The sequence below is a fragment of the Sinocyclocheilus grahami genome, unplaced genomic scaffold, assembly GCF_001515645.1.
Source record: "Sinocyclocheilus grahami isolate Dianchi unplaced genomic scaffold, SAMN03320097.WGS_v1.1 scaffold22.1, whole genome shotgun sequence".
NCBI classification, from domain to species: Eukaryota; Metazoa; Chordata; class Actinopteri; order Cypriniformes; family Cyprinidae; genus Sinocyclocheilus; species Sinocyclocheilus grahami.
In genome coordinates, this window is record NW_015505201.1 from 1,298,396 (window position 1) to 1,326,393 (window position 27,998).

A 27,998-nucleotide genomic window follows, 5' to 3' on the forward strand; every position below is an offset into this window, starting at 1 on the left:
AGACTGTAAGTACGTTTTTTATATTTAAAGAGTTTTTATATTTTATATATTTAAAGCGAGTTTTTATGGGCAGTGTAGAGTAGCGCTTGTTGTTTGTCATTTCTCCGATCACAAATGCAGACATGGTTTTATGTTTACGCAGCGCGATGCAACGCAACACGTAAAAAGACAGTATAAGTCATTATAATCCATAATTATGTCCCCACTGGATGCAACGAATGCCTCGTTTATAATGGGTTTTAATGTTTTTGAATCATCACTCCGGCCTGACAGGGCATCATCACAGTATAGTAGGGGCGTAACATTTCCGTCACACGCTTGAGGTATTCGGTCAATCATAACGCACTGGATAGCTGGCCAATCACAGCACACCTCGCTTTTTCAGACCGATGAGCTTTGTAAAAATCGACGCGTTTCGGAAAGGCGGGGCATAGAGGAGAAACAATAATGTACAGTATGTGGAAAATAATGTGTGTTTTTTTTACCTTAAACCGCATAAACACATTTCATTACACCAAATACACAAAATAATGTTCTGTTTAGCAGCATCATATGACCCCTTTAAGACATTTTTAACTTCAAACCATTGTTTCCAGCTAAAATAGGTCCTCTCTACATAAAATTGCTTTCTCCAGTAAAAAAAAGTTTTATCATCTGAATCAGGAGAGAACTATGCACAGATCAAACACCGTATTACAATCTAAAACAGTTCAAAACAAATCAAATGGATTTTGACGTGAGAGGACATCAGGGGATGGACTTTTTTGGGGGGAAAAAATGGATGAAGGGTTACTATGGATTGTGGACTGATATTTTGGCCAGAAAAAAATATTTAAATTTAAAACGCCTTAATGATGAATGTTTCTTACAAACACGCAGCTTTTTACCACACATGATGTTAACTGATGGGCTAGACTCATGTTGCTGTGTTGTGATATTTTATCAGCAGTTTGGACTCTCATTGACGGCACCCATTCACTGCAGAGGATCCATCAGTGAGAAAGTAATCTAATGCAAAATGTTCCAAATCTATTCCAGTGAAGAAATAAACTCATCTGCATTCTAGATGGCCTGAGAGTGAGTAAATATTCAGCAGCTTTTCATTTTTGCTTGAATTATCTCTTTAAGTCAGGATATGCAATCATCTGATTGGCTGAAAGGTCTCAGAACCATGCTGTTATGCGTGTTACTTAGACCACCATATAGTTGCATAGTAACAAATCACTTGTGAGAAGAGATGGTAGACTAGTCATCCAGCTAGTCGATCAGGGAGGTTGCCCAGTTAATGTTGATATTTTTAGCAGCAGTTTTAATGAGTAAGCAATGACTGTTGCACTGTAAAATTCTCCACCAGAAAAGTCTTTAAACGCATGCCCTTTAAAGCACCACGCTACAGCTAGACGTACTAAGACAGATGTCTTTGGCCTTTGCATTGCATCTTGCACTGTTTTTGAGCATGTCAGTTTAAAAATAGTCAAATGTCTATGTCTTGGAACCCTTGCAATCTATTTGATCTATCTGTTTGTGAATGCACTAATCTGTCTTATGTAAATAATACCCCAAAAAAGGCATGATGCATGGCATATTCAATTTCTTTTTATTTGTATAGTGCAGTATTTGGCTGCTCGTAGAGATTGTTAATGGCTAATATCACCAGTAACCTTGCAATAACCAGCCCTGAGTTTATTTGAATTCATTTGGATTTAGATTTGCATGATTGCTCTCATTAATTTAAAGGAATGAAAATTCTACCATAATTTATTCACCCTTAAGTCATTCCAAATCTATATTACTTTTTTCTCCAGTACATCACAGAAGGGGATATTTTGAATAAATGTCTGTATTTTTTTGTCCATATAGAAGTGAATTGTTGTTCAGACCCGAAATATCTTCTGTGTTGGTTTGAAATAGGGATGTGTGCGACGACTAATTTGACTGTCGTTTAAACGAAAGTTTTGTATCCGACTAGTCTAAAAGCAAGAAACCCCCAAAAGATGGTAAGAAAAAAAAAAACTCTGTGCGTGCGTGTAGCATATAATAGCCTATATTTGAAATACTTAATCTATGAATCACACTGTCAAATCCCTCAATGAATTCCGCTTGACGCACACTTGCCTCGTGTTATCATCATTTCATTTTAGGTGGTTGTTAAAAAGAAAAAAAAGAAGAGCATACACTCAACGTCGGCCAAAGCATAGCTTATTTATTCAAATCAGCTTGGGAAATGCAGAACAATGGAAAATCAATCAATAGCCTGACAGAATTCTTCATCTTCATATAACGTTAGCCAACATATTAAACCACAAGTCAAAAACAATAGGAAGGTTTATCAAGAAATAGCATTAAAACGGCTTTTAAAAACATACTTCGTGTAGGCTATATTGTCTAAAAACAAAGCAATGCAACAATGCCCATTTTACTTACTCAGACCATGCGTTATTTGTTCAGTGAAATTATCAACGTGGTCTGGTGAAAGACGGGACCTGATGCGATTAACAATAAAATTCCTGCACGCAGAGATAACGAAAAGCAAGCCAATAGAGTTTCAGAAAGCGCCTGGACATCCCGCACCACCACCGAAGTGGGTCTTCATTAGAGGAATAGATGGTGTGGACGCGATCGCAGCGCCGGCGGGTTGTAGTGAATGACGTGATTGACATTTGCTGGCTTTGGCCAGCCTCTAAGCTAACTAAAGCCTACGTGCCTTTATTGAATATGATTACGCATCGCTCCAGTAGAGTTATTGTAAGACAATTTGACATTACACAGTTTACACAAAACCTTTACGTGTCCTTCTAATTCAAAACAATCCCACACCTTGCTCGTCTTTTGCATGGTCATTTTTTAACTCGCCGCACCTGACACGAAGAAAACGCATGTGAGGTCTGAGGTAAAAATGTAGTTTCCTCCCAGATAAACTTTTAAAAATAATGTATTATTTTTCAAACGTTTTATTTTAACTTGTTATTTAAAATGTTTTAAATGCAATGTTAAAATTATGGTTATTCTTTTTTTCTGTTGTGTAATCGACTATTGTTTTCAGTGTCGACTAGTAGGAGCTGTACTGTTTAGTCGACTAGTAGACCAGCATAACCCTAGTTTGAAACAACATAAAGGTGAGTAAATCATGACAGAAATTCCATTATCCTATTAATGTCTATTCTTGTAAAAGCCGCTTTATGTCTTGTAAAAGGGCAATACAAATAAAATTGGCTTGAGTTGGTTTGAAACATTAAATCAAATAGAATAACTGTATATGCACCTTGTAAATGTTCAGTACACACTTGTAGAAACACTTACTTCAAATTCATCTTTCCATTGATGCTCCATTTGGAAATTCTCTGCTGCAGTTGCCAAAGTCTATAAAAAGAGAAAATAAATCATTTTAATTAGTTAAGCACTGCATCAAAGTATCTGTGATCATGATCAAAGCAACTCTGATAATGAGATTATTTATTACATTACATTATATATATATATAGCCCATTAACAGCAACATTATATAGCCCTACTGGATATGTATAGTTTAGTTTTTTCCCATCACAAAAAAAAAAAAAAAAAGACTAACTGTGACTATAGACAGACCTTAATCATCAAAACAACTGGACCGAACAAATGAACTGCAGATGGAGATAGATACTAGTCATATAACATAGAAACTAATATATAACTGCTCTATGAGTTATTCCAAAACTCAATACATCATCTTGAAATTCTCATACTGAAGAAACAAAACAATTCTGTTCTAGCAGCCTTGGTTCTGGCCCAAAAGGTGACACCAAACAAACATGTGGGCAAGAGGTCTGACAGGACAGTGGGTTCTGTTTAAGAAAAGGGCAGAAGAGAACAGAATAGAATGGAACATTCAGGTCTTTGTTCTGTCACCCGGAGCTCTCTGCAGCTCAACCCCCGCAACACAGTCTGAGAGTCTTCCCTGAAGGAAACGCTACTGTAACACGGTGTGACATTTCCAGAACAAAGACGAGGATTCATGAGTTCTCACTTTTTGACACATACAATATTTCAGAATATATGTTGGGATTTTTACAACTCGGACAGAAGCGAATGAATTCTGGCACTACTGTCAGTTACACACGACCATGGTTAACCTAAATCAGCAAATGTATAACTCAAGAGAAAAATATAATTTCCAATGCTGTGCAGAATATATGGAATTTTTTGAGAAGAACTAAACAACTACATTCTTCAGCAGCAACAAACACATTTTTCTATATAATATAGTGTGACAAAATCACTTACAACAGTGTTTAATATTACACTCTGCAGCCCTTCTAGCTATGGTAACAATTTATCTAGTATGTCATGCTGAATTGTTAGAATAATTCTATTTAAAAAGTTAATGTAAACCACTACAAAAAAACAACACTTAACAGTTTCATTTATTTTTCAGTTGGTTATTTAAATTAGCATATTATCTGCTCAGTTATATTTAGTGTAAACATATCTAAGTTCATTGCTTTTAGTAGTAAGTTTGGCTGTTTTTTTTATAGCTATTTTAAATAATGAGCAGCTTGTACGGTTTCACCGACTTTGACCCAGATTCTGCCCATGCTGCAAAATCAGCAAATCAATTAAACCAGATATATCCAACATATTTGTAGCAAATTCTTTCCTTCCTGTAATTTAGCTTAACATTTCCATTTTCACCCCTTCTTTCACCCTTATAAGACCATGTTGGGGCAAAATAGACAAAAGGTGGCCAAAAATAATTTAATAAATAAAACCATTTATTAAATAAATAAAATAAAATACATACATAAAATCAGTTGTTTATTATGAATACATAAAAAAATATATATATATAAATATAATTATTCATTTATTTTTAAACACAAAACTAAAAACTATTTATTTACTCTAAGTAAATGGAATTTTTTTTTTTAAATTAAATTAATTAAAACATATAAATACAATTCATTATTTTAAATAAATTAATTAATTAAAAGCCATTTTTTTGCACTACCTTTAACACCACTATATGTAAACGTCCTACTTCTATTTTTATGTTTTAAAACATGGCCACTCGCTCATGTGTTTCATCAGGGCAGGCTGAGTTTCTGAATACTGAACAAGTGTCAACATGTAAACACAGACAGTCATATGCTAACATGCGTGGTTGTGATATTACAATTTGTAAACCAAATGTTTCTGCAACTTAGTTTCAACAAAATGGTCTAGTTAGACAAGGGAGGAAGCTTCAGATTGTGAACTTTAAAGAGCCTCTCTACATAATGCATCAACATTTTATTTTAAAAGAGCAAAGAAAATGATATGACAAGAAGATGGAATAATATGAGCCTTATTTGCTTTAAAGGTCTCCCGGTTTGGGGCTTAGCTAAAGCTGATGTTCAGTAATGTGAGCTTCCCAACCCGGCATTTGACTTAAATAAACAGGTCCATCAAACCTCAAAACCTGCCAACCAACACAGATACCTGCGATCATCAAATACTCTCTCAATAAAGCCAGCACTGCTCTGAAATTCAACACTTCATCTAGAACTTAGTACTGTATAATTGTGCAATGCCCCACTTCTGAACCCCAAAAAGTGTAATTTTGCAAGACGGCAAATGTGGGCTCGTAAGGTGGGAGCTAACGATTGCATTTCAGATTCAACTCGCTCCAGTCTGCAACACCTCTCACAGTTTTGTCAAAAACTTTTACAACAATGACACCCATCATGGAGAAAAAAAAATGCATGTCAACCCTTCTATCCAGACACTATGGATGGTGTTCTTATAAACAGACGGGCACTCACGCACATTATTAGACACTCCAGAGCTGGAAATCTGGGCTGAGACAATCTGAGTAATTTCACTCGGAGGCCTAGGACTGGGCGATATAGCTAAAAAAAGAATATCGTTCGGTATCGATAATTATTGCCATTTTTTATAAAAGAATTTTAACAAAGAATTTTTTTTTACATTTAACCTTTTTAAATTAACCCAATTTATTGAGACAAACAACAAATATTTTTTGCTTTAACAATCAAACACAAAATAAAAATTACACAAATATCTAATTTCTGATGTTTTATATGCAGATTAAATAGGTCTTAAGGAAACTTTTGTCTGGTCTCCCGAGGCCACAGGAGGGCGAAATGAGCAAAATAATGCAGCGCATTTAAATTGTCAACGCAAGGAAGTAACTCTATAAAAAACGTGCATTACGTCTAAATTAACTCATAAAAATCTAATATAATTTTGTAAATTGCATAAACAATTGTGAACAAAACAGCACTATGTATTTATGCATGAATGAATTATGCATAAAGAGCTGAAGCGCCATTCATACAGATTGCATTTAAAAACATATGAGACGCAGTGAAAAGGAATAAACCTCCACAAATTCGCGACGTGTTTTCTAAAAGTTTAAACTGTTTTATCTCTTGTGCAATCTTTGCGCAATATTTGTCCTTCTAAGAATTCGCTGAATATGCGTTCTGTGTGAATGGATTGGTTTCGGTTTTAACCTAATCAAGATCTTCTCTGCATTGAGCTTCTGAATTTCTCTAATATTTTGAATGAATAACACAGCAGCGGCGCATCTCGTGGGATGCAACAACATCACTTACATCAACACCGCATCTCACGCGCCACTGATGCACACCTAACATTCAAATGTTTATTTTAAATTCGACTAATATTCATTCTTTATTTACAATCTCCTCATCACAGGCAGGCACAGCACTCATTTCAGCATGTGTTCGTGTTTGTGTGTGCTGTCTGCGTCACTCATAGCACGTGCCTATTTCATGCGATATATCGAAAAAAAATTATATCGTTATCGAAGAAGATGTACCGTCGATAAATATCGATACCGTTTTATTGCCCAGGCCTACGGCGGCCATCTTTGAAATGCCTCTCAGCTCCTATCTCTTTGAACATCAAATTCTCCAAAACTGTTCACCAAGCTTACAATGAAATTTCATATTTGAAATCTCCAATGAAATCGCACAACAACTGCCTCTTATGCTCCAATAGCATTAAAAAAAGCGTATTTTTCAGGCTAGATCAGCCAGTGCGCATGCGCAGTCCTAAGCGCACGTCTCAGAACACTGACTGTTTCTATAGCAACAGGGACGCTTCTAACGGCAGCTGCAGTGACGCGCTGGCTTTACAGATTAGCGATTAGCTCTTTTACTCAGAGGGTGGGGCTTCCTTCAATAGCGCGGCCATATTGAGTGTTGCATTTTTACCCATTCAAAACTATACGAGTGACACGTCCTGGGTATTCTATTGTCTTTGGCTGAGATCCAGCAGTCTCTGCACCTCCTCTGCACAGTCTGGGAGAAACTAAAAATACACTGTTTCACACTCCAGCACGTACACATTTACACATGCGCCCAGTGCTTGTTAAGCAGGATATGTAAGACTGTGTTCAGACTAACCTTACTCCTAAAATATGGCAGCAAAATCAGAGAAATGCAAAACAACAAGTCACTCATCCTCGTGCAAACGCACTACAATTATAACACACCGTCAGCATGGCAAACAAGTCGATATATCATCGATGGCATGCTGCTGCCATAACAACTGTTTCCAAGAGAGACTCATTAGTGGCTTGCGGTCATTAGAGGTCCTCAAGGAGTAAAGGTTCATGGGGTTCATAATGGAAACTAAGACTGAAGTATTTCTGCTGCTCATTATTGAGAATAATCAATTACGTACAATAGAGATAATGAAAGACGGAGGGTGAGAGTTCCATTCATTCAGATGTTTCCTGGCAAAAAGTAAAGGCAGGCAAAGGTTGAGAGTTGAACTGATATGAACTCTAATTTCTGCAGCCTCTCAGCAAGAACACATCATCTTCAGATGACACCTAGTAGGGCTGCACAATTAATCAAATTTCTAATCGCGATTACAATTATGGATGCCACAATTACGTAATCGTTCAAAGCGGCAATTAATCGTTCAAAGTCCACTTATGTTATTCTGTGTGCTTAATATGTTTTTTTTTCCTTTTTACATGCTATCTTAAGGGTTTTTCCATTATTTTAATTTTAGTAAAACACTATAATATCATTTATATTTTTACTTTTTTATAATTTAAAGAAGAAACCAATTCGATGTATAGTTGACATTTGAGGTTTAATACTATAGAAAAGCACTAAAAGTTTTTCAGTTAGAGTGTTTTCAGCATGTTTATTTTCATATAAAAATATGGCATGCAGTTGCATCACACAATGGTATAAACATAATTCAATGTAAATTGTGATAATCGTAATTAATAAATCGCAATTACAATTTCAAGACAATAATCGACAATTATTTTTGTCATAATCGTGCAGCCCTAACACCTAGGCTATGTAATGAGTAAAAAACCCATTACTGCAGGTAACACGCAAACGCTATTTACAAGTGACATCAATAAAAGAAGGGGGAAGAGAAAAAAAAGAAAAGGAAAAAAAAGAAAAGAAAAGAAGCAAAAGCTTACACTTGAGCGAGTTGTGTTCAACCAACTCTCTATGTTTCCTGCACAGAACAACCTCCTGGACAGCAACCAATCTGGCTTCAAAAGTGGCCACTCAACTGAGACTGCACTGCTCTCAGTTACTGAAGCCCTGAGACTGGCAAGAGCAGCTTCCAAATCCTCAGTACTCATCTTGCTGGATCTGTCTGCTGCTTTTGACACAGTTAACCACCAGATCCTCCTGTCCACCCTCATGAAGATGGGCGTCTTAGCAATCGCACTCCAGTGGTTCAAGTCTTACCTCTCTGGTAGGTCCTTCAGGGTGTCTTGGAGGGGTGGGGTTTCTAAGTCACAACTTATTGCTACTGGGGTTCCTCAAGGCTCAGTGCTTGGACCACTTCTCTTCTCAATCTACATGTCATCTTTAGGAGCTGTCATTCAGAAGCATGGCTTTTCCTATCATTTCTATGCTGATGACACTCAAATCTACTTCTCATTCCAACCAGATGATCCGACAGTAGCTGTTCGCATTGCAGTCTGTCTGACAGACATTTCTGGCTGGATGAAGGATCATCACCTTCAACTCAACCTTGCTAAGACAGAACTGCTCATGGTCTCAGCCAACCCAGCACTTCATCACAACCTCTCTATACAGCAAGGTTCGTCAACCAAAACACCTTCCAGGACAGCCAGGAGCCTTGGAGTTGTGATGGATGATCAGTTAAGATTCACAGACCATATTGCTACAACGGCCGGGTCTTGCAGATTTGCCTTATACAACATTAGGAAGATTAGACCCTTCCTATCAGAGCAGACCACACAACTCCTTGTCCAAGCTCTTGTTCTCTCCAGACTGGACTATTGTAATGCTCTTTTGGCGGGCCTTCCTGCATGTACTATCAAGCCTCTGCAACTGATTCAGAATGCAGCAGCCAGAGTGGTCTTCAACGAGCCGAAAAAAAACTCACGTCACACCTCTCTTCATCAGCTTGCACTGGCTGCCAATAGCTGCTCGCATCAAATTCAAAGTACTGATGCTTGCCTACGAGACAACAACTGGCGCTGCACCAATATACCTAAACTCACTAGTTCCGATCTATGCTCCCTCCAGAAGCTTGCGTTCTGCAAGTGAACGACGCCTCGTGGTGCCATCTCAAAGAGGCACACAATCACTCTAATGGACCTTTTCCTTGACCATTCCCAGCTGGTGGAACGACCTGCCTATCTCAATCCAAGCAGCCGAGTCTTTAGCCATTTAAAAAAAAACATCTAAAGACACATCTTTATCGCCATCACCTGACCAATTAATATTAGCACTTACCTATTCTATTCATTTTGGTCTAATTCATTTATATATATAAAAAAACCTTGCTTTGTGCACTGTGCTAGACTAACTGAGACTTGTCACAGCACTTGTATATTGTTGCTCTCTCGTTGGTCTGATTGCTTCTACATTGTAAGTCGCTTTGGATAAAAGCGTCTGCTAAATGACTAAATGTAAATGTAAAAAAAAAAATACAGAAAAACAAACAAAAACAAAAAAAGAAAGAAAAAGATAAACAAAAAGGAAAAAGATCAATAGAAAAGAAAAAAGTGAAAAGTAACAAAAAAGGAAGAAAATAAAAATAAAAAGTAAAGGAAAGACAAAAAAGAGAAAAACAAAAACAAATAAAGAAAAAGGAAAAAGAAAAGAAAAGAAAGAAAAACAAAAAGTGAAAAGGAAAGTAAGAACAAAAAAGTATAGGAAACAAAAAGAAAAGACAAGAAAAGAAAAGAATTAGAACTGCAACATGTAACCAATTTTACTAGGGATGCACGATATTATCGGGCCATTATCAGAATCGGTCAATAATGGCTTCAAAGGTAAATATCGGCATCGGCCCAATGTCAAAAATTATGCCGATATGTCTTGCCGATAAGAGGATTAACTCACATGTGCTCAGGGTGTGCTAGCGATTAGATCACATCAGCAGTGTGGTCATTCTTGAAGCGAACTTTTGCCTGAATTATGATTAGATTAACTGTTTTGGATCGCTGCATTTAATTTGAGAATGCACATACAAGATGATTTGTTCGGTGTGTGATAGAGTCAACAGTTTATAGCGCATGCAGTAGCAGCGGCGGCAGACTCCCCCAGGTCCTAATGCCCATCCGTTAAGGCATTTTATTTACATAGGGGGCGCTGTTGGCCTACTTGTAACAAAATAAAAGTAAAATACACAAATATCACGAAGAAGAAACTTCTGTTTCTGTATAAATAAAGCAGTATCAATGTCGTAAAATCATGAGTATGTTTTGATTTAAAGGTCAGAAGCTTACGTGAACAAAAACAAATCACAAACTTGACACTTGTAAATTAAATAATTTTATATATACATAATTTGTCATTAATTTGTAATATGTTTTTTTTATGAATTATGAGTTCTAAAAGATTTTCAGAATTTTTACAACTCTTTTGCCTTAGACCATCTACAAATGTTAAATCATAAAGTAATAAGGTTACCACTGCATCTTTCTGAAAAAAAAAATGCAGCGATTGAGATATATATATATATATATACTGTATACTCTCTCCGCAAATGGATCATTTTGACTTGCATCTCAAAATAACTTGTAGCATATAATTTAAGACATCAGTGTTTGAAACAGTCCAGACAACATACATCGTGCAACAGTTTTATAAGATTACTAATCAAGCAGTGAATGCAGCACCTATTAAAAGTTGTTCAGCTAAATGGAATCACTTTAGGTCTTAGGTGGACTTGATTCAATAGGCGGACCAAACTGCTCAAGACAACCGCTCTAGTGACGTGAAGGCAATAAGTGGAACAAAGTGTTACAAGAACTAATGCTTTCGGTAAATCATAACCTTTGTGTGTAGGTGTGTTGAGAACCGACAGTCCCAGTAATAAACTACAGCCGGGTTTGCTTGTTCATCTGCCGCTACTTCACTCGCCTCCAATTCATCAAGCTGATTACAGTAACCACAGTGGAGTAAGTCAATAACCTCACAGGAGGTCCATCAATACCTCTACTCCACTTTAATCTCGCCAGACCGGAGAGAGAGAGAGAGAGGAGGGAAAAAGTGGAGAAAAATAAAAAAACATTTAATTATAGACGGGTTAGTGTCAAAAAGTGCTCACTGGATTAACTTGAGAATCTCATATTAAAAACTGCATGCATATAATGTCCTGATAGGGTAAAAATCTGTGAAAAAATTTATATGTGTGGAACATTTATGTTATAGCTATGAATGATACCTCAAATCATGTGGCTTAAAGGTATAGTTGACCCAAAAATGAATTCTGTCATCATTTACTCACCCTCAAGTTGTTTCCAAACTTGTATGAGTTTCATTCTTCAAAAAAAGAAGATGTTTTGGGTAATTAAACAGTTGCTGGTCCCCATTGACTTCCATAGTATAGAACAAAAAAATACTATGGAAGTCAATTGGGACCAGAAACTGTTTGGTTACCCACATTCTTCAAAACATCATCTTTGATGCTTAGCAGAAAAATTAAATTCATACAGGTTTGGAACACCTTGTGGGTGAGTAAATGATGACAGAATTCATTTTTGGGTCAACTATCCCTTTAAGTAGAGGTGTGATGTTAGACTGCTTATGGTTTCCAATTGGAAGATGATAAAAGAGGTGAAAATCCCTCTGACTTGCATTGAAGGAGGGACCTGAGCCATGTCTAGAGACCAGAATATCAAAGACTTGAGGGTAGACTCTTTTAACTTGAGCCAGTAAGTAACCACCCCGAACAACACCCTAGCAACAGCATAGCAACACACTAACAACCACTGGGAGCACCTTAGCAACCACCCTCAAATCACCCTTGAAAGCAGCAAGTTTTGTTCACATTCTTCTTCTGAAGAATTTAATTAAATTCTCTCTTTTTTGGAGTATTTGGTTTCCTGTCTTTGAAGTCATTTAAAAATGGTCACATGAAAACTAGACATGCATTTCAAGAAGACAACACCAGCGCATGCAGGGCAGAAAAACTATAAGGTAACTTTTTAGGATAATTAAAAACTACAAAGTAAACCCAAATATAGATAAAAGATAAAGAAAGAAAGATTAGCAGTAGTTTGTAATATACAGTACTTGGGTAAACAAAAAGCAATTTAGTATGCAAATATTTGAACAACATCATCACCAGTAATTAGACTTTAAAATGAAATGACATTCTGTAAGTGTCAATCAGAAATGTACAAACTTTCATATTTCAACCAAAATTAATTAATTACTAAATTTACTAAAATTACGAAATAATCAAATTATTATATTACTATAAAATAAAAGCACAATTACTAAAACTTAAACAAAAATGAAAATCAGCACTGAAAATATAAAAGCTAATTTCAAAATATTACTGAATACTATAATAGTATAAATAATACTAAAATAACTCTTGTAGGGTTAAACTAACACAGGGGATGTAATGAGTCATTTACTAGGCCGATATATCTGTCTATCTATTTGAAGTTGTCGCACAACTAAGATTAAACTTCAGAGTTTGAGTACATTAAATGGTGAATTACTTGCAAAATAATTTAAAGCAGGAAAAGAATAAAAATAAAAATATGGTATTTTAGTACAGTGGTGCTGTGAAACACTGTAACAACAGGGAATAACCAAGTCAAACACGCCTTTCAAACTTGTTTGCCTCTTGTGATTTAGGCTGATCTTTCCTCATGCTAAACCAGACGGCTAACTCAGGTCCTGTCCGTTTGGAATAAAGGGATTTTGACGGGACTGTAAACCACAGCATCGCATAAAGGTGAAACAAATACATCTCTGAATGAGTGGTGAGAGAGAGAGAGGGAACTCACCGCTGCTATAATATCACTCCCATCAATCCTGGATTATTCTAGCCATGAAAACGCATGACTAAAGAACAAATGACATGCAGAGGCCTGAGCTCACATGGGCACATTTATCTTTTTCGCAATTCGCATTAAGCCTCTCATTTGCTTCCAGAAAGCAAAGCTACCTGCTGCACAAACACTCCGCGCAACTGGCAGCCTCATTTATTCTGCACGGATCCCAAAAACCAGCAACAAAACAGTGCTTTCTCCTCAGCTCATCCTGATAAGATGCTCGGGAAACAATCTAAAATTCACCTTCCTGTCACCTGAATGCACTCCGATGACCTTACAGTAGAGTTGGTCCATTATTCCAGGACAAAGACCCAGACAGACTGTGAAGTGACACAGACTATAAACTAAGCAAGGCCGGAGGTATATTGCTTTCTAATGGGAGACTTTGGCTGAGCATCGTCATTGAGTTACGGCAGTCGGTCATAAATCCTGTTTGGTGCTGCTCTCCTGGGCAGTGGTCGAGCTTCATAAATGATTCAAGATCTGATGCACGCGTCTATTCACAGATGAAGATGTCCTCTGCCCTGTGGTGATGGACTGCAGCGGCAAACCCCCACACTAATATGGAGCGCTGCCATGCCCGGGCAGACGTTTAGGCAATGACATTCAAGTGTAATTATTGGCAATAAAGTCAGTAAGGTGTTGGAAAAAAAAAACTCATAAATAAACACAAACTATAATACAACATTTTTATTTAAATATGTAATAATATTAATAATATGCTATTACTAATATTATTATAACAAAAATGCATTACTGTTTTTAATAAAATGTGTTTAACAAATGTATTATTATTATTATTAGTAGTAGTAGTAGTAGTAGTAATTATTGTTGTTGTTTATTAGTTGTTAATTATTATAATATAATAATAATAATAATAATAAAATGCATTGTTATTATTATTATTACTATTATTATTATAAAAATGCATTGTTTTTTTATTAAATTTGGTTAATAAAATTATTATTATTAGTAGTAGTAGTAGTAGTAGTAGTAGTAGTACTAATTATTATTATTATTATTACTAGTACTAATTATTGTTGTTGCTTTATTAGTTGCGTTATTAGTTGCGCAACGTTGGGCAATCCACTGCAAAAACTATCAGTGTGACAGTAAAAAATCTTGTCTTTCATCATTTTCCCAAAGACCCTGATAGGTAATTATTCACAAAAGTGTAAAAATACTGTGTGTTTTGAAGTGGGACGTAGCGCTGTAGTGTTGTCAAAAGACCCGGTACTTTGAAAATGTTACGGTACCAGGTTTTTTTTTAAGTACCGGTGGTACCGAGTACCCGGTCAACCCGGTTCTTGATGCGCTATCCGAAAGGTGCGCAGATGCGCTCTCATAAAAGCACGGAGATCGTTCAAGCTGTATTTCAGCTTTAACGTACGTTTTTTTTTATCAAAGCAACTGATATTTGCCATAGCGACAGCTCGAAGCTAGTGGACTGCAGAGTCGCTTTCACTCCAGAATGGCGGAAGCGCAGGGCTGCTGCTGGGCGCCGCTGTTGCAATGGAACGTTCTATAGGCTTTCACTTCTTGTCTTTATAAGTTCTTTGGTTGTGGTTGCAACAAAGTGGTTGCCGAGCAACACACAGATGTAAACAAAGGTGTTTGTAGAGTAATTTACAACAGCTTCGAACGCGGCTCAACCAATCAGAATCAAGGACTGGAACTATGCGTTTTATCCATCTTTGTCTTCCCGTAAAAATGGACGCGGCCATTTGTAAATTCTATGGGTCTGTCTTACGGTCTCATCCACGTCCAGCTATTTTTAGCTGTACAGAACCGCTCGTTTTGCTGCTTGTTATTGAAAATTGGTGTGTCTTACCATGTTATTCGAATGTGTTGTCTTAATTACGAACACATTGGTTTATAATGCAATCAGTTTTACTGTTTACTGCATGTTGTTATTCTTCTCGTTATTTCCCTATAGCAGCTAATGAACCGGAAGTCTTGCCCATAGGCTTACTTCCGCGTTGAAGAAAAAGGTGGATAAAAAATTATTTAAAAACAGTAAACGCTCCTCAGAACACTTCATAGCAACACCCTGGCAACCACACAAACAGCACAATATCATCGCATCACAGTCTGAATAACTTTTCCATGTCATTTTATCATGTTAATTTAATAAGACTGCTTTTTGAAGTCTTATATGGATTCTGTGTGCGTGCTGGATTAACAGCGAATTGGACGAAAGCAGCATGAGAAGAAGTGTTACAATAGGATTATCCACTACTGTCAACAAAAAAATTATTTACAAATTGCAAATGGGATATTCAAATAACCTGGCAATCCAGAGACGACAGGTGATTATGGTGATGGAAGCCGGTAGAATATAATGTGATTCTCCCCAGGGATATTCAGCCTGACAACAATGTTGCATTCATGACTGGATCTCAACACTGCTTTCCTTTCCCCCAGAGGAGCTGAGAGGAACGATCCAATTACCTCCAAGACATTACATCCGGTGCCATTATTTAAGGGGCATAATCGTTAAACACGGCAGCCAACATTAGGTAGATGGTTTAGTGGGACACCTGATTGGAGAAACCCCTTGGCCAATAATAACATGGAATTTGGATCAGAAAGCTCAGTGTAATTTGACCAAACCACCTTTTTAATTTTTTTTATTTTCAAGTTTATTCACTTTTTGAAAGTGCGTGACTAACAGATTGTATCATGTTATGTCATTTTTAGGTTGGTATTTCATCTACCTACCATTCTAGTATAAGTTTGTCACCATAAAATAAAATGTTCATTGTTTTTTTTAGGATTCTTTTCACAAATCTGAATTTTTTAAAATCATAACAAATTCAAAATTTCAAACATGTAATTCATAATATTCATAAGGCCATGTGGTTGAGAAAAATAATTGGTGATACTTTAAGGTATAATTAAGGTGCAACAAGGTTTAATTTGTTAATGCATGCAAACAATGTTTTTCAAAAGTTGTAAATAAAGATTATTAGAGTATACAAGAAAGTACTATTTGAGTAAATTTCATGCTTAATTCAATGTGCTGAATTAAATTCAATGCGTGTAGTGTAGAAATTTGTTTCTACACCATTTGTTTAGTGATTAGGAACCATGAACAACACTTTTACAGCATTTATTAATAATTTATTAATAGGTGTGTTACTCTATATACCCTAAGTTTGTCATATTTAAGTCTATATATGATATATATATAGACAGATATATATGTATCTGTATTTTGTGTTTATCATTTTGTTATTTATTGTTTATTATTATTAGTAGTATTATTTTCCAGTATTTAGCAGATCATTTGTTTTTAATTGCAATTTTATTGCCTGGACCTGGGGGACCACTGGGGGATTTATTTATATCAATAATAATAATAATAATAATAATAATAATAATATTAAATTACCATTAATGCATGTTGAACAAATATGATTTATCAATGTACAGAGGTATATTTATACATTAACAAACTTAGAAAAATTTATATATCTGTTTGTTGTTAGTTCATGGTACCAAATGCATTAAATAATGTTAAGAGAAACTGAATTATTCTAAAGTGTCACCATGATATTAAACCAAAGACATCATGGCCCACATTTCACAATCCAATCAAATCCTGATGGATACAAGTTCTACCTTACATTACTTCCCAACGGATATTCTGTTTCACGGGGTGAAAATATCGTCGGTAATGTTAAAATAATCTTAAATTGAACAACACCAGTTCTATTGTGGCTGTGTGTCACGATTAACACTAAAAGTTCACAAAAAACACTGTTTCAAGGACACACAATCCATGCTTTTCATTTTCTGAAAAGTTTCCCAGGAGCTATACAGTGCACAGTTAATTTCCCACGCTCTCAATGCCATGCAGCATAATCGTATCTGTTCTGTGATATTCGGTGAGAAGTGTTTGATGCATATGGATGTAGAGGCGCTCAGACAGCTGCGACTCGGTAGCAAACAAGAGTGTGCTGAGCATCCATCGCTCTTGCCCTGCCCTCATCAGCAGGCCTCTGGCTACCTTCACACACATGCCGTTATCGACAGCCCCTCGCTAATGAAGAAGCCGATAGGCTAGAGCAAAGAGACAGATACGTCCCTGGAGTCCAACTCGCCTGAAAATCAATGAGCCATTTACAACAGCCTGCATCCTGTGACACCACACACCAATTTACAACCAGGGATATTAAGCCATGTAAAACTCTGACAAAAAAATCAATAAATAAAATAAAACAACTGTCAGATGTTGATTTAATCTTTGGCAAATTCAACTATTAATGCAGGGAAAAGGAAATAGGCCTGTTGTGCTTTGGAAGAGGAATAGAAAAACATAAAATTAGATTTATTGAACATAAAAAGAGAATTAAATATAATGAGAAATAATGTTCATAATCAGTATAATGAACAATCTACATCTATAAAATAAGCAATGTCAAATAATCAAATAAATATATATTTTTAAATCAAATAAAAAATAAATAAACAAATTAATAATAATCAAATAACTAAATCATCAAATAAATAATCAAACATATATACCCTTAAAAATATGTATATTTATTTGAGGAGCAAGACTGTATAATACTTTAAATTTATTTATTTTTATCATGCCCCATTGGCAAACTTTTTTTATTTTCTTGTTGAAAACATAAACCTCTTTAAATTTAAAACAAGTCTTAATATCTTATTAAGACTAAAACACTGATCTAAAAAAAAAAAAATCGGTAAAGCTCAAAAATAAATTAGGTTTAATATAGTGAATAAAAATGACAAGCGATTTTTTTTTCCCTAAAGTTAAATCTAGAAAAAATGTCCCCTAAGGAAAACACCACCTACCAAATAAAAAAAATAGTTAAAGAAAAAGTCTGTCTGAAAAAGTCAGAGATTGTAATATAAACAATTCTCATTATAAACCAAATAATGTGAGCTATGTGAGTCACATTAATTTTATAAAACCATACGCTTGCTGTCTATCAACAATTGTCTATATTTGCTCTTTTTTATTTCATTTTTCTATAATTGTATGACATAATTTCTTCCTTGGTATCTATGAGTGCATGTATCAAGACGAGAACAGAAGGGGCTGAGATGTCAAACGAATAAGAATCACAGAAAGAAAGACAGAACGGGTGTCGGCGGTTCAGCATGTGTCTCAAGTGAAGCAGGCAGAGAATGCAAAACATCCAATTTGGTGCATTGGCCAATAGAGGCGAATCTGGGAGTATTAGAGTAGAAGATTTATTGGGCTGTCTGTGGCCTAACTGAGCTCTAGGGATAGATTCCCTCTTTCCAGTGGCCTTTCACAAAGGCCAGCACACACTGCTGGGGACAATAAAGATGAGCCACCACCGATGGTTATTACTCTGTGACGTGAGTGTGTACTCATTTATCTCATGATTGCAAAACACCACACACACGACCACCCACACACTCTCACTCAGACACAACACTATAATTACAGCTCAGACAAGTGACCCCAATACAGAATAACACAGTCCATTCAATGATCGCTACTGAGGGATCATTTAAATAATTGAATAGCAAGCATTAAAAGTGAAGTGTGTGATTTTTACAATGAAATCAATTGTGATATAATTTCTCCCATTGCGATATTATGTGCAGAGAAGACTATACTGTAAGTAAGCCATTTGTACTACAGGCTAACCTCCCTGAAAAGTGTAAACAGTGGATATTTACAGTCATTTTGTCATAAGAACAATTAAAATATACCTAACAATGACATTATTATGAGATTGCCAGCTTCTAATTGGTCTTAATTCAATTGCATTCATTTACATAATTGATTCTCAATGTGCAACTGTTCAAAAGGGTTTAAAAGTTCGGGTTGCCAAGATTTGTCTCTTATGCTCACCAAGATTGCATGTATTTGATCAAAAATACAGCAAAAACAGTAATATTGTGAAAATCAAAATAACGTTTTTCTATTTGAATATATAAATGTATTCCTGTGATACAAAGCTGAATTTTCTGTAGTCTTCAGTGTCACATGATGCTCCAGAAATCATTCTAATATGCTGACTTGCCACTCAAGAATATTTGGTTATATTTTATATATATATATATATATATATAAGTTCATAATGAATAATTATGTTTTATATACTATTTCTCCAATTCTTGGAAGAATCATTCATCTGCATTTTAAAGGAATAAATATTCATATGTAAATTAGAATATAACACATGAGTTGTTCCCTTTCACACATTCCCTATCACTGCATGGAAAAGAGCATTGTGAATATTTCCTTTTTTGTGACCTTTGGAAGAAAGAAAGCCATACAGGTTGGAGGGTGAGTAAATGATAGCAATTAAAATTTTTGCATGAACTGTTAAGTTGTGATAGAACACACACACACACATCCACACACCATCTTTAAATCACTGTTTGCATGCGGATAGCAGTTTGAAATCCTTTATACAAGCATCATTCCTTCCATAAACAGCAAAAATAAGCATTCCAAGCCTGATAACATGTCAATTAAATGAGAATCTGAGCTGTGAATTAACAACTCCATTAGAGAACGAAGAAAAATAACCAACAAAATATAACGCAGATGTCACTGAGCCGTCTGGGCTTATTAAAAATCCTCTGTACACAGCGTGCTTTGATATGAAACTGCTGGTCTCTTGCGCAGACATCAGAACGTGATTGTTTCAAGACAGCCCCATCTGCCTGTACAACACATTTCACCGAGCTGTGCCACGTTACGTCGCGCTATGCTGCGTTATAGCATCCTGTGTCGTTCTAGACTGCGTTCCGTGTCGGCCTGTGCTTTGAAAAGCACTGTGTGGCTCTGACGGTTGATTACGTGTGTGTAATGCGAGTGAAAGTTCCTCTGGGCCGCTCTCGTTTGATGTGAGAATATTCACCGGAGGACGAAAGGCAGCATCTGCTCCAGACACACAGATTCAGTAATCAAGCACACACTCATCACAAGCCACACACACAAAGATGCAAGCTGATGTCCCACACACACATAACGAGATGAAACACCAATAAACCGAGACACGATACGACTTCTGTATATAACGCCACTGAGAGCCAATGACACCAGATAAGTGGCGTCTGATAGACGTTAGATTACATAACCGATATCGCAGTCTGGCAGATATGTGTGAAAACGTCCAGATTTATGTAGGAGAGCACACATATGCAGTGTTTGATGGATATTTTCTCATCTTGAGCTCTCCTAAGCAAGAAAAATCAGATCTCATAACTCTATTGTTTCTTCTAGAAAGCAATTAGACTGACAGGAGATCAAATGGAGTCAAAAAAAAAAAACGTACATCTCCTCTAGAGTTTTAGAAGATCTCTCAATGTCACAGATCTATCTACAATCAAAAACGTCAACAATCAAAAGTCATAATAAATATTTCAATTTGAACTTTAACTCAATTCTCCAAACATCCACAAATTATTAATACCAACATTAATTTTACATACCCTAAAATATGTTTTGTTCTGTCTATTTTGATTTCCCCAACGACATTTTAGGAGAAACCAAAAAAGTTACTAGAAACACAAAATACCACTTAAAATTTTGGAGTAAGTAGGATTTTTTTGCACTTGCATTAAATTGATTGTAAGTGACAGTAAAGGCAATTATAATATTGCAAAAGATTTCAAATAGATGCTGTTTTTCAAACTTTGTTCAAAGAATAATAAGAAATGTTTTTAAAGCACCAGATCAGCCTATTAGAATGATTCCTGAAGGATCATGTGACACTGACGACTGGAGTAATGATGCTGAAAATTCCACTTTTCCCTCACAGTAATAAAATACATTTTAAAGTATATTCAAATATAAAACAGTTATTTTAAATTGTAATTATATTTCTGTATATTACATTATTTTTGGTCAAATAAATGCAGTAAACATCTTTTTTTCTTTTTATTAAACGACTCTTCTTTCAAAATAAAAAACACATAACATTTCTTACTGACCCTAAACCTTTGAATGGTAGAGTATCCGAGAATTAACAACGTGAAATGGCATTTGCAACCCATATTACTTCCAATTTTCACCATCCTATCAACTGCAAAACAAAGTCCTTCCCTACTTTTGTTTTTCTCATTGAATATGGGAGCATTTCAATACTAAAGTCTTTTTTTTTGTATTCTTGGGTTAACATGATCCAATAGGTTATGTCAGCCAAAAACGTTGATTCAGAGGCAGAGCAAAATATTTATTTGATAAAGATCACAAAAACAAATATTTTTTTGTTTGTTTATTTAGAATAATGCACCCTGTTGAATGTTGTACAATAAGACCAGGAAAATGTATCAAGAAAGTTATATAAAAAAAACACACATCAATTTTGATTTCATGCTGACTTTAAGTCTTCCAAGCAGAAAGAGCAACCTTTGAGCAATAAAAGTCTTCTCTGGGGTGGACTTCATGCCATTTGTCTATACGAAAGGACATATTTCGCCTGGAGGTGAGGGATTGCAATTTGAGACGGTGTCAGAAGGATCACACTTTAGTTGTGCTTAATGATCTGACATAGCAGAGAACAGGCAGTCTGGGATGTATGCACACGGGACAGAGAAATCATTTCAAGTGTCAAACGAAGTCTGTAAGGAAGGAAGACAGAATGTAAAGAGACACTAGCTTTGCCCCAAGCCAACCCTAAATGACTAGGTGATTTAATATAAATTATTCAGCTCTTAATTACTTTTCACATGGCTCTTACAAACAGCCACACACAAAAATTACATTAATAATTCAGTTTTTGAGAAGATCCACAACCCAGCTCCCATTATCAAACAGAAATAACATGGCCAGGCTTAATAAACACCAACACAACAGCTGGAGGACAAAGGCCACATCGATTGGATGTCACCGCTGGCACTGTAATAATCTCAATAAGATTAATCGGGTCAACAGAGTATGATTCATAAACCAGGGTCATATTTCACCACCAAATCAAAGAAAGAAAGAAACATATTTTGTGTATCAAGAAATTCTATGATATTTTGTAAAGAAAAGCATACCCCCATTGTCATTATTGTAATACAAAAAAGTCATTCTTATTATTGTAATTTTCAAAAATAATTACATCCTGGTCTTTTGCACTTCCACAAAAACACTAATAAATGTAAGTATTTTACTGTAATATAGTTAAAAATGACAAAAATGGTTGCAAAGAGGCAGAACATTTCTAGTAAATTTCCAGAAACTTTCCAAAAGTTTCCAAATTTTTCTGAAAGTTTCCAGAAACCCTTGGAAATTTTCCCAAAATTCTGGAAGGTTTCTGAAATGTTCCGCCCTTTTGCAACACTAATCAAATCATCATGGACAATAATGATATATAATGCGATACAGTAATGAATTTGCAGGGCAAATACGATAGATAGATAGATAGATAGATAGATAGATAGATAGATAGATAGATAGATAGATAGATAGATAGATAGATAGATAGATAGATAGATAGATAGATAGATAGATAGATAGATAGATAGATAGATAGATAGATAGATAGATAGATTACTTTTACTTTCATTTTTATATATATTTTATATACTATATACACACATTTTTTTATTATATCTTATATAACTTTTGATTTCACAATATATATGAATGTAGACATATAAACTTATTTACACATTTTTCCTTTTGGAGAAGGAGACTTGTTTTTAATTTAGAGTGAAATAATTGTTTTTAATAGATACATCTACATATCAGCTCATCAATCAATCTGTTACTTTTTCTTGCAACATATTACTCCTTCTACTAGTAACAGGGTGGAATTAAACTTCAAACAAATTGTTTAAAATTAGCTGAACATTGAATGATTCTATGAGACAAAATTCTCTGATCTAGCTATCCATCTCCCTCTCACAAACCTCTCCTATTGCACGTGGATAGCAATGATCCAGCTATTCTCAAACAAACGCCTCACATCTATTATTAATAGGAACATGAAGGGGGGTGAATTATTCACTCTGATTTTCTGTAGATAACAATTAGGTGAAAAATTACAACTTCCACTGCATGACAAAATGCATATTTACTGGAGTGCCATGCCTAGAAGCAATAATATCCACAGTAATACTGCTTGGTCTCAGTGTGATATTCAACATGGTCAACTCTGAGATCCTATTCATATTTTCTCAGGAAAATATGGACAGAACTGTGAAAATCGGAACAGCCCCCACTACAGATTGAGGAAATGCAAGTCAATTAGGCGGTAAACATCTCACTATCTACTTAGCTGGACCGAGCAGACAGATATGCACAGTCTAGAGAAGATAATTAAACGACCAAAAAAACAAAAAGACTTCATCCCACAGATTGAATAAATGCCTTTTAATTAGGCGGTAAACATTTCACTAGCTGGGAAAAGTTGGACTGTGGGCGCGAGCTGCAAACAGTAACATATGATGGGACGTCTGGTCTCTTTAATGCATCCGAAATAATTTGAAGTCATGGGATTTATAGGATGTACAGAAGGTGGAGAGGACTCATCCTGAGCCCAGCGTGCGACACGACCCTGCAGCTCAGTACGGCCACTTATGAGAGTGACCTGCTGTGCACCAACATGCCCCAGGATGAGTGTGGCCGGCTGGAGGCTGGTTATCTTAGATACAGTGCTGATCAAGGGGAGGTGTGGGCTGTTTAATAATGCATGTCGAAGCAGACAGGATCAAACGCAGGGCTGAGACCAGACTTGTCTCAGACAAACCAGGCCACTGGATCGATCAACTTACACCCCAGCACTAGGGCTGTGCAAAAAATCGAATCCGATTTTCATACGCATCTCGTCAGTAAAGCCGCTTCTGGTGATTAGTAGTAAATCTCCAGCATGTGCTTTCAGATGGAGCGGCATTTACTAAACAGAGCCGTAGTTCACTGACAAGCTACACAAAATCGCGTTCAAAATCGCCAATGAATCGCCTGCGATTTTGAACGTGATTTTGTGTAGCTTGTCCGTGATCTACGACTAATCACCAGAAGCGGCTTTACTGACGAGATTCGCATGAAAATCGCATTCGATTTTTTTGCCCAGCCCTACCCAGCACACACACATACAAATACAGTCACAGCTGAAGATGAGCAAGATGATGATTGTAACCTGGCTAAAAGACTTGCGTGCGTTTCCACTGGCACGGAGCGAGCGTTTTCAATTCATTCCTATGGAAGTTGAGCTTAAACGCTTGCACGGCGCATTATGGGATTGAAAGCGGCAACAATTGCTTAATAAAATAATATAATTTAAAACACTGTATTAAATTTAATTGAGAAGAATTTAAAAAGAAACAAATAACAACCACAACAACAATAAATAATGATAATAATAATAATACATTATACTTTGTATTGGATTAAGGACACTGTATTACTTTTAATTTAGAATAATTTAAAATTATGTAATAATCATAAATCAATTCAAATGATCCAAATTTAAAAATAATACAATGTCTTATTATTATTATTATTATTATTATAAAGACAATGTATTAATTTAATTAAGAATCATCTAGGAAATGTATTATTGTTGTTGTTCTTCTTCTTCTTGTTATTTGAAATGTTACATCTTTATTTTCAGGTTTAAATTGGACCTTGAATGTGGTCTCAGACTTTTGGACCCCTGTATTTTTATGCTTGTGTGTTTGCATGTGCCATCTACACATCCATGGGTTCTTACTCTAATCAACACACTCACAAATGTCAAAATGACAAGTATCCTACTAGAAGAGTCCCCTACTGATCAAGGGACAATCATTTACAATAATAATAATTCTAAAATGAATAAAAAAATATGATAATGTTGTGTAGTCATCTATAATACCTTCTGTAAACACAGCCAGGTTTACTCGTTGAAACATTTATTCATGATGAAATAATTACTTTATAATTGTATTGGAGTCTTACACACATGCTATACAGTTAATTTGAGTGATGACAGCTATTATGGGAGTGGCTTGATGGAGCACAGGAGATGCAGATAACTTGACCCTTAAGAAACTTTAATTAACGCTGTCACATAACAAATCTGCTTCAAAGATAAAATTAAATGAACTGCTAATTACAACATTGAAATAAAAATGTAAAGCCTGTACAAATACTAGAACTCATGAATATAAATAATTGGGAATAATGTCCAAAAAATGTAAATAAAATAAAAACTGTGCACATTTCATTTAGCTATTATAACATTTATGTAGTTTTTTTCGCTTGGCTGTTTCCAGAAATTTGCCAGGTGTCTTTTTTAATTATATGATGTCATTACGTTGCTGTCTTGCCGCCAGCCAATCGCTTCAAATCCGCTAATTCGTTTGAAGAACCAAATTAGCCAGAGATCAGTTATCACGATTACAAGATCTGCAATCTTTCAAATCATCTCAGATGTATTAAGCGAGGTACGAAGAACGGACCCCAGGAAACAGCCTACTGGTAAACAGTCACAAACCTAACAACACACACACGCCACATGTGAGAGGTTGCGGCTTATTTGAGTGCTGCATAGCTAGCTCTAGTGGCTGTTGACTTGCAAATATTAAAAACACACCATAATGAGGAAAAGGCCTACAGACCACATGTGACACACAAACATCAGGTTCTCAAGCTTGAAACCAAGCCACGCTGCGTTTCATCTGCATTATCAAAGCAGATCACAGAGGTTGGAGCTGAGAAGGCTGAGGGCTTGAGTCTGTGTTTTCAGAATGGTGCAGTGGCTGAGAAAAACAGAGAGACAGGTGCTAAAGCAGTTCTTTATTTAGTCAGCTGACGACAGCTCTAGGGGAAGATATGCCTGCGATTAAAATGTGCATCAATCACTAGAAAAAAAAACAGGAAAAAAATTGATTTGCATTTCCTTAAGGAAATAGCAGTGGCTGTGAAGCAGAGAAAGAATGGTGTAAAAGTTTTAGCCAAGATTCGATTTTAAGCTTTAGTTCTGTTAATGAAAAGCCGAATCAGAGCTCAGAATCTTGTCAGCTGTGCAGGAGAATCAGCACACAGCCTGACACCATCTTTGTAGTGTAAAGGCAAGTAGAAGGTTAAATAGATGCAAAAAAGCCACATTATGATTCGGTATGCAAATGGGTGCAAAATACTAATCACAATTCAGTATGCAAAATATAATGAAGTCATCACTGTCAGATTTCCAATACCAAACATTTTACAGTCAATGGGAGATTTTCAGAAAGTAATCATAAATGTCTATGTAACATTAAATAATAATTATTATTAAAAAAAATAACACACTTGAGGCTCAAATTAAATTAGGAAAGCAGGAAATAGTGTCAAGTTGTTCAAGGTTAATTGCAAAAAAAAATCAGAGTAGAAAATAAAATTAACAGCAACAAGATTTCTTAGATGACTCAAAACCCTCCTTCAATGTAAGCCTATGGAATATGTATTACTGTTATTTATCTAATAAAACTAATTGTTAAATGAAATTTAACGTTTTTTTGAACTAATATAAGTTTAAGTTGAATCACTAAAATTACAAACTGGCAATAAAATAAAATAAAAGAAATATAGTATACTAAATAGTATTTTTTTAACCACATAAATGTAATAAATTACATTTAAAATAAAAGTGAAAAATAAAAAGCCAATTCAAAATATTAATAAAAGTATAATCCAAATAATACTAATATAACACTGTTCAGGTATTTCTATTTTGCCTGAATGCTAATGAAGTCTAAATGAAGTCTGAAAATAGCATTTTTAAAGCACATCAAATTAATAAAATCTTATTAAAACTGAAAAATAAAAAGCTAATTCAAAATAGTAATACAAATATATTACAAGTAATACTAAAATAAAACTCTCCTTTCAGGATTTATTTATTTTTTTGCTTATTTGATAGTCCACTACCTGAATGCTAATGTAAAACAAGAGCATACATCTGATTTGAGACGCCATTCATTTCCGAAGCACGAACAACAGAATGAGTTACATGCCAAAGTTTAATACTCACGGTTTGTTCAAATCCATAATCATAAGTATGAGCAATAATTTTAATGATGTTTGCCTTTGATAGAAGCCAGCAGCGTTAATAGAACTTAAATGTGCTTTTATTGTCTTTTTTTTTTTTTTTACTGTTTTCACCCCTGTTCTTTCCTTTGCTTCATCAGGTTTATCAACGCCAGGAGAAGAATAGTCCAACCGATGATCGACCAGTCCAACCGCGCAGGCAAGTGCCTTGTAAACTCACTCAGATCTTTTTAGTTTCAATTCTCAGAGCTACACTGAAGTGCCGTTCATCCAGGACATGCTCTCGCTTTCCATCTGCACTATATTTTAATTACTGGTCTATGCAAATATTTGTGAGATAAATGAATTTGGCTGTTGCATTGCATTTTACAGTTTTTTTTTTCAGTGTTTTGTGCCATGAACATCATTTTTTTAAGACCATGGCTCAAATTTAAAGGTTTTAGTGTGCAGCAGTTTTAAAACAATTTCCAAATATGCTGAAAATTAAAACAATGGGCCAAATGTATATCTCCAAACATGATTTCTGTTCAATTGTGTTGTGCTATTTTTAAACTCAAGAACATGCGCATACATGAACTGCCCCTAAAATGTATATGTAAAATGTATTTCAGGATGAACACAGACACACACACACACACACACACACACACACACACACACACACACACACACACTCTCTCTCGCTCTCTCTGTCACACACACACACACACACAC

General features: G+C 35.5%; 1 protein-coding gene across 1 annotated transcript in view; it reads right to left on the reverse strand.

Moving 5' to 3' along the window:
- Positions 1-27,998, reverse strand: part of LOC107559841 (voltage-dependent calcium channel subunit alpha-2/delta-1-like) — a 108,768-nt gene that overhangs the window by 65,941 nt on the left and 14,829 nt on the right. Inside the window, exon 4 of the mRNA XM_016243846.1 lies at positions 3,301-3,360. Coding sequence (XP_016099332.1) covers positions 3,301-3,360 — 60 coding nt within the window. The remainder of the gene's footprint in view (positions 1-3,300; positions 3,361-27,998) is intronic.